This window comes from Anneissia japonica, unplaced genomic scaffold (assembly GCF_011630105.1).
Source record: "Anneissia japonica isolate Jap-2015-1 unplaced genomic scaffold, ASM1163010v1 scaffold3434_len466720_cov178, whole genome shotgun sequence".
NCBI classification, from domain to species: domain Eukaryota; kingdom Metazoa; phylum Echinodermata; class Crinoidea; order Comatulida; family Comatulidae; genus Anneissia; species Anneissia japonica.
In genome coordinates, this window is record NW_022718341.1 from 179,056 (window position 1) to 192,468 (window position 13,413).

Below are 13,413 nucleotides of genomic sequence, written 5' to 3' on the forward strand. Positions count from 1 at the left end.
ACTATCTTTGTTGCTAACCTTCAGCCATTGTCCAAGGCTACTCAGCTCGAATTACTTAAATCGGATTGGCCATGGTCACTTTGGTTTTTGAGTTTTTATCAGTTAATTGGTACAGTTACAGCTTTTGATGATTTTACATCTTGGAAGTATTTCATCAGTATCAAGGGGTGAGTTTTGTTTTAATTATTGATTCATTTAATGTGGTTTACTATACCAGTGTATCTCCCTGGTATAACATTAACAGTCATAACATAGTATGTAGTGTAGTTTATAGGAACAAGAAGGTATTTAGTAAGGACATAAAGAGGCCTAAACCCTCTGGTACTACAGAACTAGCTGAGCATACAGCTTGCTGGCTTAGGCCGTAGGGAGGTCCTTTTGTTGACCGAGCTAAAAAAAGGTCCGAGGAATTGCCATCTGTAGGTATTGATTTATTCGTTTTATCTGTTTCTAACGTAATTTGCATAATAATTTCGGACATAAATTATTTCTTTATTCATATAGGCCTAGGCCTAAACGTAATTTTTATTATACTATATCTAACTTATCCTTAGGCTAATTAAATTTACATCCAATTTTATTCGGCAAAATAATGTCAAACATTATTATAAATGTGTTACATCCATCATAACATATATCTTCTTTCTTTTAATAATTTCAGAAGTATTTAATCGTTTAACATTATAAAAATAAATTAATCATGCATACAAAATTTAATATTTTATTCATTTCAATTCATGCGGATTTAGTTCAAATGCCTTTAGCATACTTATGCGTGACAATAGGTTAAAAATTATCGTTCCCGGTGTGAAATGAATAGTCGATTTCGGATGTTGCCAATCTAAAATAAACAGTTTACCAAAAAATGTTTACCTGTTTAATTCCACAGTGCTAGAATTATTTTGAATGTTATCTATGAAACTTTGATATTTAGCTTGAGAAATTACCAAAAGTTACGCAAAATAATTACAAATATGTAACCCTCACGGACCAAATACTGTGGAATGGCCCCTGGAAAAAAAAACCGCTGAGGTAGCCAGCCTAATATAACAGTGTAGGCCTACAGTTAACCTTTAAACTTTCCTGTTGTGAATTTGAAGACGGTAAGGTAATATCAAAACAAACTTTGGATGCAGTCAATTTGAATCGTAATAAATCCCTAAGAGGCAGATGAACGTATGTTTGTTCATGTTAAACATGCTGCTGAAAATTGTCCACGCATTCTTGTCAAGACTCTAGACAGTGATGTTGTTATTATTGCGTTGTTAGCTTTCCACAGAATACCTGGCATCCAGGAGCTTTAGCTCGAGTTTGGAGTGAGAAGCACTTAAAGTACAATTCAATACACGAGATTGCTACTTCTCTTGGACCACAGATATCAACCGCTCACTTGTTCTTTCACTCCTTTAGCGGTTGTGATACAACTTCATCTGTCCAAGGGAAAGGTAAAGCATCATTTAACATAACTTGGGAAAAGGTGCCATGTATGACTGCAGTATTCGAGAGAATGTCATCATCTGTAGGAGATGTTAGTGAACAGACACAGACTATCTAGAACAGTTTGTTGTCGCTATTTACTGCGGCACATTTGATGGTAAGAAGGTAAATGATACAAGACGATACCTATTTTCAACTAGGGAAAATGCAAAAGAGAATAACCCCGCCCCCTCTAACATCTGCTGCATTAAAAGAACATATCAAACGATCTGTACTACAAGCCAGAGTGGTACAACTGTGTAGATGCCCTCAGAGTTGAACATGGCCGAGTTAATTGGGGATAGATGAAGGACGACAACAAATTTACTCCAGTTTGGAGCTCTCTGCCGAACTTTCAAATGTCATCAAGGTGTTAATTCCTTGTGGACACACCGAATGTGAACTTGGAAGCTGAAAATGCAGAAAGAATGGATTAAGATGTACCGAGTTGTGTGGTTGTCATGGAAAATGTTAGACAAGACCAAAAAAGAAGTATCCATGTGTTCATCTATGTAGACATTAAACATATTTGTTATCGATGTTAATAATTACGAACTATAGGCCTATGTTTATTTGCTTAGAAATAACATGTGAAAGTATGAGATTGTGTATACGAGATACAGCATAATTATGTTATTGTCGCAGTCATTAATAGAGTTCACAGATGGTTGATCAATTGGTGCATACTTTATTTGATTAAATGTACTAACATACACCATATTGAGTAAAATAGACATTCCAAAGTGTAAATCGGGTATTAAATTACAACCATCTTGGAATTAACATGGTTAATCAACGACGCAACAAAACATGTGCTTCGCTGTTTGAAGAAGGGTGAAGGCAATACATTGAACAGCAAGCTATAGAAACGACTATTTTACAGTATACAATCCTTATTTAAAGAGCCTGATCATTATATATAATAAACAAATTAATTTTCCACTAAACTGCGAGATTAATCAACATTGAAATAAAATAGAGTCCATGGTTAAAAATGTGCTGCATTAAAACATGTGTTTCATCGGTAGAAGAGGGGTGAGAGCTATGCAATTAAAAGCTAGCTAAAGAAAATTGTTTTTACTTTTTCTGAAACGTATCTCGTCACATACAATGGATATACTGTTCCTCCAAAGCTCCAGATTAATCAATATTGAAATAGATAACATAGGACAACTGCGCAAATTTATATCAGATAACATTTGTGTTTGTGTTCCTAGTTATAAAAAGTTCAATATTTTATTTTGTGTATTTCGCTAAAATGGAAGGAAGTGTACCCTATCCACGTTCGTGAATCGAATGTACTGAGGCATGTCTGCCTGTCCCAGACAGTTTTATATAATAATCTCAATACTAAAACGATGTTAGAAATGATAAACTCTCAGCACTTTAAAGACTAAATGTAAAACGATATAATTAGACCTAACAAAAATTTAAGAAAATGGCCAATTGTTTTCGATTTTTAATTTTACTCTACTTCGTAATGTTTCGGAGTAAGCCAAATTCTAGGCCTATCCACGGAGGTGGTATAATATTAATAATAATAATAATAATAATAATAATAATAATAATAATAATAATAATAATAATAATAATAATAATAATAGTAATAGTAATAATAATAATAATAATAATAATAATAATAATAATAATAATAATAATAATTATAATAATAATAAAGGAGAGGACGGGGCGGCAGAGATTAACTTAGCTATGGTAAAGTTATCTATATTGCTCCATAATTATTGCTTATTTCACTAGTTTTTGAAATATTCTTGGATTTTAAGTGAGTATATATCATTTGTTGGAGGACAAATATTCATTTGCATTGTACGGATCTTTTATCCTTGATCTGAATATCGTCCAGAAAAAATACTTTGTGAAGCGATCATGTCTAGGCCTACTCGACATCCAACAATGGCGAATGTGCACCATGCCCATGGGGCAAACGACAAAGGTAAATACTTATCTAATAGAATTGATGATGCTCCAACGGGTGACGTAATCGAAGTAGAGATTCACGCTGACAGTGGTCAAAAAGAAAGTTACGTAAGAGTGACAGAACAAAAGGATCAACATTATTCAAGCGTAAAGCCTATTTTCTATAAAGATGATGACGCTCGTGAAAAAAACGATGAATTTTTGAACGAAGAAACAATATACTTTGCCTTGTGTGAAGTTATTAGTGAAGACAATCTCATAGGAATCCAAAAAGTAAAAAATCATTGGAGAATTTATATTAGTAACCATGGAGACAGAGTAAAAATTATTACTGCTGGGCTCAACATCAATGGACGAAATGTTGCAATACATGACATCAACCCATACCTTGTAGTAAATGATGGTGTACGAGTCTTAGTAAAGGATGTTCCCATCTCGGTCCACAACGATAAAATTAGGAACGCCCTAAAGCAATTCGGATGTAAAATAATCGGAAACATTCAATACGTGAAATTTCGGATTAATGGCAGGCTTTCCAGATTCGTCAATGGTGATAGATCTGTAATCGTTGAGAAATTTAAAGGTAGTCTGCCAAGATTTACTATGATCAACAATTTTAAGGCAAGGCTTTTTCACAGACATCAGTTCGACGTTATGAAATGCTTTAAGGGCAATGAGGTTGGACATAAGATTAGTAGCTGTCTGAAAAAAGATCCCTTACAAGTGTTACAGATGCGGAAAAATGGGTCACATTGCTAGGTTTTGCAAGGATGCGCTCAAGCATTCAGATGAAAGCGACATCATCACTCATACTGAGGAAGACGATGATGCCTATGACACCGGATAAATCCTATTTCATCAAACATCTGGAGAAAAGTACATACAAAAAATGTGGCAAATTTCGTGGATAAAGGCAGCAGAGATAATAAGAAAGAGTCTAAATGGAGTCTTGGCATCAGCGATGAAAGCGAGACTGATACAGCAACCAGTTGTAAAGAAGATACAGTAGAGGCAAGTGATGATGACGGGACAATGGAAGAGGTCCCTGGCAGCAGCTATGCTCCTGTAAAAAATAAAGTCCAAAAGAGCATAACAAACTTCATCACGACAGCTACGCCACAGAGAGTTATCGTAACTGGCGACACCAAAGAACCTCTAAAAGAAAAATTCAACAAAGAGAAAAACGAACGTGATCCGCAAGTAGCGAATGTGATGAAGTCCCGGAGAGAAAAGAAAGAAAAAAAGAAAACGAGTAAGAAGTAAATCTACGTAGATAGTTTAGTGCTATTTGTACTATTTGTTGTTACCACAAAATGGGTAAAGATAATAGCAGATGTTTACACTGTCTGTCTTTGAATGGTATAGGGCTAAGAGTAAAACAAAAGCAGAGAGAAATTTTTAACCGGGCTAAAGTTAATAAGGTTGACATATTACATGTCCAAGAATCACATCTCACCAAAGATCTTGTTTATCTTGTGAACAATTATAATTTCCTTTGGGAGGGAGACTCTTATCACAGTTTTGGTAACTCCTTTAATAAAGGGGTTTCAATTCTTGTACGAAAAGATCTTGATTACAGGTGTATAAATAAACAAATCGATGACACCGGTAGACATATTTTATTACATATAGATATCAGTGGTGTTCAATATTTATTGGTAAATGTATACGCGCCAAATGATAGCAAAGAACGAAGTTCTTTTTTTAAAAATCTCCAAAAGCATATGCATACCTTCTGTGACGCACGGTATATTATTGTCGGTGGTGATATGAATTGCATTCAGATAAGTCAATTGATCAGAAAGGTAGTAAAATGAAAACAGATAATTCGGTGTTTACAGTCAAAAACTTTATGAATAGGTTTAAGTTATTAGATATTTGGAGAGTACTTAACGAAAATAAATTACAATTCACATGGCGCAGAAAGTCTGCTAACCCCTTTAAAAGATTAGATTACTGGTTTGTATCGAAAGGCTTACATAATGAAGGAAATATAATCTCTTGTGATATCAGACCCTCTGTTCTCACTGACCACCAAGGTGTCTCCTTTAAAATTTGTGTATCTGAAGAAAGACATGGTCCAGGGTTATGAAAACTTAACTCAGATTATTTAAAGGATAGGTTATTTATTGAAAATGTCATGAAAATCATTGATGACTGCGAACGCAATAAAGATTTTAATGCAGTTGATAAATGGGAGTTGATAAAAATCAAAATAAAAGAATACGCGATTTTTTTTGGAAAAACAAAAGCAAAAAATAAAAATAGAAAAAAAGAAAATTACAAAAAGAAATCGAGCAGCTAAATATCTTCTTGATGAACAGGAACGGAGATGAAAAACAAAGCTAGAATTAAAAACAAAAACAAAAATATTAGAAAGTATATATGCTTATGAGGCTAAAGGTGCCCAGATACGGTCTAGGACAAAATGGGTAGAGGAAGGAGAAACAAATTCTAAAAAAAACAAATAAAAATATAAAAAGATATGATGGAACCTATGCTCGAAAAACCAATGATATTCTGTTGTACCGAGAAGTGCAATTTTTTGAGAAACTCTACGCCAATCAAAACATTGAGAAAAATGAGGTACAGACATATTTAAAAAAAAAACAAATAAAAATATAAAAAGATATGATGGAACATATGCTCGAAAAACCAATGATATTCTGTTGTACCAAGAAGTGAAATTTTTTGAGAAACTCTACGCCAATCAAAACATTGAGAAAAACGAGGTACAGACATATTTAAACAAAATAGAATCCACGAAATTATCAGATCCTGATAAACAGTCTTGTGAGGGTAAACTGTCACTTAGTGAATGTGAACACGCTATACAATGTATGAAACTTAACAAGGCGCCTGGTACAGATGGTCTCACAGTAGATTTCTATCGATTTTTCTGGCCCAAAATTGGCCCTTTAGTTTGCGAAGCTCTTAAATTAGGCTTTGAAATGGAAACATTAATCTAATTCAAAAGACGTGGTGTTATAAGTTTAATTCATAAAAAGGTGAGCATGATGATCTAATTAATTGGAGGCCTATAACGCTTCTTAATGTGGATTATAAAATCGCTGCTTTTGTTTTAGCAAAAAGACTACAAAATGTTATAAAAAATATAGTAAGTAATGATCAAAACGGGTATATTAAAGGTCGTTTTGGTTGGGAAAATATCCGCTTGATTGAGGATATTATGGAATATATGGATGTAAATAGTCGTACAGGCGCCCTGATAAGCTTAGATTTCAGTAAAGCATTTGACACGGTTAACAGAGATTTCCTGTTTAATGCTCTTCATCATTTTAATTTTGGCCCATCATTTATCAAATGGGTAAGAGTTTTGTATTGTAATACTGAGTGAATAATTATGAACAATGGATGGAGCTCAAAAAGCTTTAAAATGTATAGAGGCATAAGGCAAGGTTGTCCTTTATCTGCCCTTCTTTTTATTTTAGTAGCTGAAATTATGGCTATTCGGATAAGAGGAGATAGACTGATTAAAGGCATTATTCTACCAAATCAAAAAGATACTGTTGAAGTAAAAATTGCTCAGCTAGCTGATGATACAGTTTTATTTATAAAAAAAAATGAAAAGGTATAAAAAAAATGCATTGATATAATTATTGAATTTGGGAACATGTCAGGATTAAATCTAAACAAGAGGAAAACTAATGCCATGTGGTTAGGGCCATGGAAAAAGAGAAAGGACAATCCTTTTGATATTAAGTGGGTTTATAATGGTTTTAAAGTGCTAGGAATACACGTTGGCCACAATAAGGAATTATGTTTTGTAAAAAATTGGTCAGAAAAAATTGAATCAATAAAACACATACTTAATTCATGGCGGAAACGAAATTTGACTCTCTCAGGAAAAATTTTAATTTTAAAAGCGCTCGGGTTATCTAAACTTGTTTAAAATGCAAGCATTATAGAAACCCCCGAGAGCGTGGTAAAACAGGTTGATAAAATTGTTTTTGAGTTTTTGTGGGACTATAAATTGGAAAAAGTAAAATGGTTAACCCTAATTAATGATTATCATCGAGGCGGTTTAAGAGCTCCTGATTTTATATCACAAGTTAAGTCACTAAGAATGGCTTGGCTTAAACGCTTGTATGATGGCGAAACATCAAAATGGAAGTTTTTGCTAAGATTATATTTGAACAGATTTGCTCCAAAGGGCGTTTTTGAAAACATGTCACATGTATGCTATAAAGGGATATCCATCGACGGAATTCCTAGGTTTTATCTCTCAATGATAAACACATTAACATATTTTAACCAATGTATTGTTAAGCACCCACTGGGTTATAATGAAATATTGAAACGAATTTGGGGTAACAAAATGATATTATATAATGGTGTTTCACTTTTATATAGAAATTGGGTTAGAGCGGGCATACGAACGATAAATGATATAGTTATTGATAACAGATTTATTAATGCAGATGAATTATTTACTATATTAGATGTCAGATCTAATTGGATTGCGGAAATATCTCTCTTGCTAAAAGCAATCCCGCAAGATTGGAAAGAGAAAATTCTCTTAGGAAAAATAGAAAAGAAGTCTAAAGTAATATTGCCAATACAATGGTGTATAAGTACCAAACAAATATATTGGTATTTTATTATGAATAGGCGAATTGAACCCACAAAGTGTCAAATGAAATGGCATTCTTATTTTAATACTGAAATCGACTGGGTGTCGACATGGACATGGAAGGTGAAGGGGATTAGAGAAAATAAACTTAAACAGATTAATTTTAAGCTATTACATAACATTGTTCCCACCAAGAAAAGATTATACCTATGGAAAATTGTGAATTCTGATAAATGCCAACGATGTAAGAATGTTGTTCAAGATGAGGCACATCTCTTTTTTGAGTGTGTAGAAGCAAAGGAATTATGGAAATATGTTAATAGTTTTATTTTTTTAAAATACGTTATCAAAGCAGACTTTAAAAACATTGTACTTGGAACGGGAAATGTTTATGTAGATCATATATTTTCATTAGGAGTATTCTGTATATTTAAAGCAAACGTCTTAAAAAACGTTAACAAATGGAATCGTAGCTCAATGCAAAGGCTTTTTATAACTGAATATAATATTAGAAAGTATCTAAAGTGTCTTGCATAATATATTTTTTTGCAAGCCATTTTAGATTCTCTTCTTTCATTTATTTTACTTTTCTTCTTTTTGAACGTGTAACAATAGTGAGTGTGCTGTAATGTATCGTGCGTTCGGTAACACCGTGACTGTGTTCACTGTATATAGTTTTTAATAAATATATAAATTTTAAAAAAAATATCAAAACCACGAAAAAAGGAGGATAATGAAAGGCTAACCCACAACTAAATCAATGTATAAAATCAATATTTTTAGTACCATCAATTGTAAATGTATGAACTGTGCTTTATAATGATATTGATGAATAAATGTGGTCTGTTGCCACAAAAGAGAAAAAAAAAAATAATAATAATAACAACATTAATAATAATAATATCATCTCAATGGCTTATCTTAGTTTTATATTTCTGGTGTCTGTTGGTTTTGATCGTAACGCTGACGATAATCTCGATCAATTATTAATATAACTTCTCAGATATATAGCGTGAGCTTGCGTTTCTTCCAATGGAGTTTATTTTTATACGAGACGTTTTTGTTTGTGTTAATTGGGTTTTTGCACCGCACCTTTAGGTTTTAACGATCAAGAGGAAATAGTCATTAAGAAACTGTAGCGGTAGCTTTTACTACGAATAAATGGGAATTCTGAACTAAGCAATGCACATGCGCAGTTACCAAATAACGTCCGTGAATTATCTATAAAAACACAGTGAGCATGCGCTTGGAAATACTAGACAGCCAGTGAGCATGTGCATTGAGTAAGTGACGTTGAGCCATGTCAAGCATGCGCAGTTACCAAAAAGACGTCTCAGGAACTAAATGGCGGCTGCGAAGACGTCTCAAGAACCAAACAGCGGCTGCGAAGAGGGTATGAGATAGAAACGGTAAAACTATATGTTATGGATGGAAAATAATGAGAACTCGAGCGGGTCGAAAGCATCTATTTTGGCTGTCTTTGCACCCAGTTCATCAGTGTTCGTCAGGGAGAATTGTAATTAAATTATCGCCAAAAAAAAGTATATTAGGCTCTATCATCGTACCGACGTACGTAGACCCATGCATTGACAATCCCAACCAAAGAAACTGACGACAAAACCTAAGGCCTACTACTAGCCAAGTAGTATAGAGCCAGGGTATTTTTACATTTACCTTACGCTGAAAAGGTTTAGGGTTAGGTTAACTATTAGGTAGTTTTCGGCGCACGACGTTAACCTTAACTTTAACGTTAGTACCCAACATGCAGCGCGATAGCTCCGCCCCTTTTGTAAACAAATCTAAATATGCATGCGCAAACCCGTAACTAACGTACGTCGAGCACGTAAAATCCTGAAATTAACGTACTCCGCAACGCAAGATGAATAAATTATGACGTCATCCGTTAACGTTAAGGTTAACGTCGTGTGGCGAAAACTGCCTAATATCGAGATATCGTACGGTACCCATGTTTTATCGACCCATAAAAAATAGCTACACACTGGCGGCAGTAATAGAAAGGCAAACTAGGGGGAAGGGGAATGAATACAAATAAATAAAAAAATTTAAATTAATATTATTATTATTATTAATATTAATAACAAAAATGGTAAAATTGCGGTTTGGCTAAGTGGTTTTCATTCTGGTTGTTGAACTTGTATTCAGCAGAAGTAAAAACAAATACAAACAGTAACAGACCCCATGGATGACAAAACGAACAAAGGAAAACAACATAAAAGATTAAGAGATGAGATCGATATTTATTGGGTATGAGTGAAATAGTGCAACACAGCAAGAGAAAAAGATTGATTTGGCGTCGATATCCTGAAACATTAGTCCAGCAGTGGACCGGCAATAGCTGATGATGAAGTCTCGGAAGGTTATCAACGTGGTCGAGCCTTAAGTCTAGGTGACAGCTTAATTAATCTACTACTAATCTTTTAAAAGTACCCAGATATGTCGCAAAGGGAGCCTTATATGGTGAACTTGGCTGGCAAACAATTGAATCTATTCAATCAGAAAGATTATTAACTTACTTCTAGACTAAAAAATATGGAGGAACACCGCTGGCCAAGATTATTATTTAGGGCTCTCTTTACGCTAAAGAAAAACTGAGTTGGAAATGGCTTCAACATAATATTGAGTCCATTTTAAATAAATTCGATCTACAAATTAATGTTCTTTAACATTGAATATTGTACAAAATGCCTTAATGGCTTAAAAGGACAAAACATTAAAAAAGATAACATAAGTTGGTATAACAATGCTTTAAGTAAATCATTCTTAAAACTTTACATAAGATACAAAAGTAAACCTAAAATTGAAAAGTATTTATTAGAAAAGTGTAACTTCCATGTATCAAGTTTAAAATTTAACTCAATAAGAAAGAAAGGAATCTTGGTCACCTCAAAATTTAGGCGTATGCTTATTAGGCTGGTTTTCCACTAGGCGAATTTATTCCCGCGAATCAAACCGTCGGTTGGCTTTTTTTTTTTCGCTAGCAGAACCTCCGTAAACATGTGAATGCGCATGTGCATGAGCCGCCGCTTTCCATTCGCGCGAATAAATTCGCCAAGTGGAAAACAGGCTTTATGTGACTGCGCGACAAAGGAAACCATCAATTATTTTGTATTTGATTGTATTAGATTAAATAACATTAGAAATTTAATATTTGACCAGCTTAAAGAGGAGTTATACAAAAAAGATTTACATTTATTTTGGGAATTATTCACATCAAGCTCCCCTGAAATTAAATACCATCTTTTGTTTGATGATTTAGAAATCCATTACGAATATCAAATTTTAACAAATTATATAAACCATATTAATTATACTATTGCGAGTAAAGATTTCGATAATCATTGTAAATGCCTATCCTAGACCTAGGATTCGTCTTAGGCCTAACCCTGGGTAGGTAAACAAGACCTAATAGAATATATATTGTACAAATATCTTTTATGTAAAATTTCGTTTCTGTTATGGCTTTTTTCTGTCCAAGAATTGGCTTTCGTCGTGTGTCAATCGTCTAAATACGCAAATGACGTTATGAGATCAGCGAAACAAGCAAAATACCGACCCGCGCCCTCTTATGGTGAAGTCTGTAGGCCTACTGAATAAAATGTAACTTAAATATTTGTGTTGGTTGTGAGGTTGGTTGGTTTTCATGTAAAGCAACTGTACAGGAATTAGGATATATAATTACCATCTTACAAATTGTTTGGGGTGGGGGCGTGGCACCAATGAATAGCGTCCCTATTTTTGTGTGTGTGTGGGCAGGGGTGTATATTTATTTATGGGACACGTGTACATGGGTAGGCTTAAGATATATTCATTTGCATGTGCAGTACTGTATATTTCTTTTTGATTTCCTTTTGCTTATTTTGTTTAAAATGTTTCATTGGAGCTTTGGTGCATTTCGTAAGTATTTAATATACTTAATAAGAAGTTTTAAGTATTTAGTTAAGTATTGCCTAATAATGTCAAGATTCTTATCTCTTTTTTTCTTTGTGTATGACAGCACCACTGACTGTGAGTGCCACCGATACAAAGGTGAAGTGTCACAAATAAATATATAAACAGGCAGAAAATGATTATGATAATATAGTCAGACATTATATTTTATGATCAGACGAAGAACTGGGGACTGCACGTAAGTAGCAGGGAGGGCTATTTTTCATTATTTGACTGTCATACCATGGAGGAAATATCCGTAAATGACAATTTAGGGGTTCCAAATGCTTATTTAATCGCTTTTAGAGTCTACTAAAATACATAAGCCTCGTTCACTTCGAACGTTTGTCTAGATATAGATCCACTTACAAGTGGGTATGTAATTATTTATCTCACAACCATTATAATGTATGGCAAGTTGGTAATCTGGATGTGGTTATGACTGAAATTATACCGAAAATTGAGGAGGCTTACACGTGACGTATTTGATGTCTTATACGAACGTTTGACTGATTGAATGATGATTCCCAGGTATAAATTCCAGTTGGGACCAGTTAGAAATCCCAACTGGTCCTACTGGTTTCCAATTGGTCTAACTGGTTTCTAACTGGTCCAACTGGAAATTCAACTGGTACAACTGGAATTCAACTGGTAAAACTGGTCTCCCGAACTGGTTTAACTGGTCCAATTGGTTGAACTGGTCCAACTGGTCTATTCAATAGGTCCAGTTGGTCCAACTGGTCTACTCAATAGGTCCAGTTGGTCCAACTGGTCTACCCAGTAGGTCCAGTTGGTCCAACTGGTCTACCTAATAGGTCCAGTTGGTCCAACTGGTCTAACTATTAGGTCCAGTTGGTCCAACTGGTCTACCCAATAGGTCCAGTTGGTCCAACTGGTCTACCCAATAGGTCCAGTTGGTCCAACTGGTCTACCCAATAGGTTCAGTTGGTCCAACTGGTCTACCCAGTAGGTCCAGTTGGTCCAAAACTGGTCTACCCAAGGTCCAGTTGGTTCAACTGGTCTACCCAGTAGGTCCAGTTGGTCCAACTGGTCTACCTAATAGGTCCAGTTGGTCCAACTGGTCTACCCAATAGGTCCAGTTGGTTCATCTGCTCTACCCAATCCAGTTGGTCCAACTGGTCTACCCAATAGGTTCGGTTGGTCCAACTGGTCTACCCAGTAGGTCCAGTTGGTCCAAAACTGGTCTACCCAAGGTCCAGTTGGTTCAACTGGTCTACTCAATAGGTCCAACTGGTCTGCCCAATAAGTCCAGTTGATTTAACTGGTCTACCCAATAGGTCCAGTTGGCCCGGCTAGTCTGCCCAATAGGTCCTGGTTCAACGGTCTCCAATAGGTCCAGTTGGTTCGACTGGTTTACCTAATTTTAGTTAAAAAATTTTAGTTAAACATTTGCAACGCTGGCCTATCACTTGTTCAACTGTGGCTTTTCTCCTAGG

The 13,413-nt window shown here is 34.7% G+C and overlaps 2 protein-coding genes across 2 annotated transcripts in view; both read left to right on the forward strand.

Annotated features, from left to right (window-relative positions):
* On the forward strand, positions 1–9,823 carry LOC117110536. Its single transcript, XM_033253283.1, has 2 exons — positions 1–167; positions 1,270–9,823. The coding sequence occupies exon 2, from the start codon at positions 7,502–7,504 to the stop codon at positions 8,543–8,545; it is 1,044 nt and encodes a 347-aa protein (XP_033109174.1). The 5' UTR covers positions 1–167; positions 1,270–7,501; the 3' UTR covers positions 8,546–9,823.
* A 2,001-nt stretch (positions 9,824–11,824) lies between these two features.
* LOC117110526 overlaps positions 11,825–13,413 on the forward strand; it is a 25,406-nt gene continuing 23,817 nt past the window's right edge. The window contains exon 1 of the mRNA XM_033253272.1: positions 11,825–12,155. Within this exon, the coding sequence (XP_033109163.1) occupies positions 12,127–12,155 (29 nt within the window). The 5' untranslated portion in view covers positions 11,825–12,126. The remainder of the gene's footprint in view (positions 12,156–13,413) is intronic.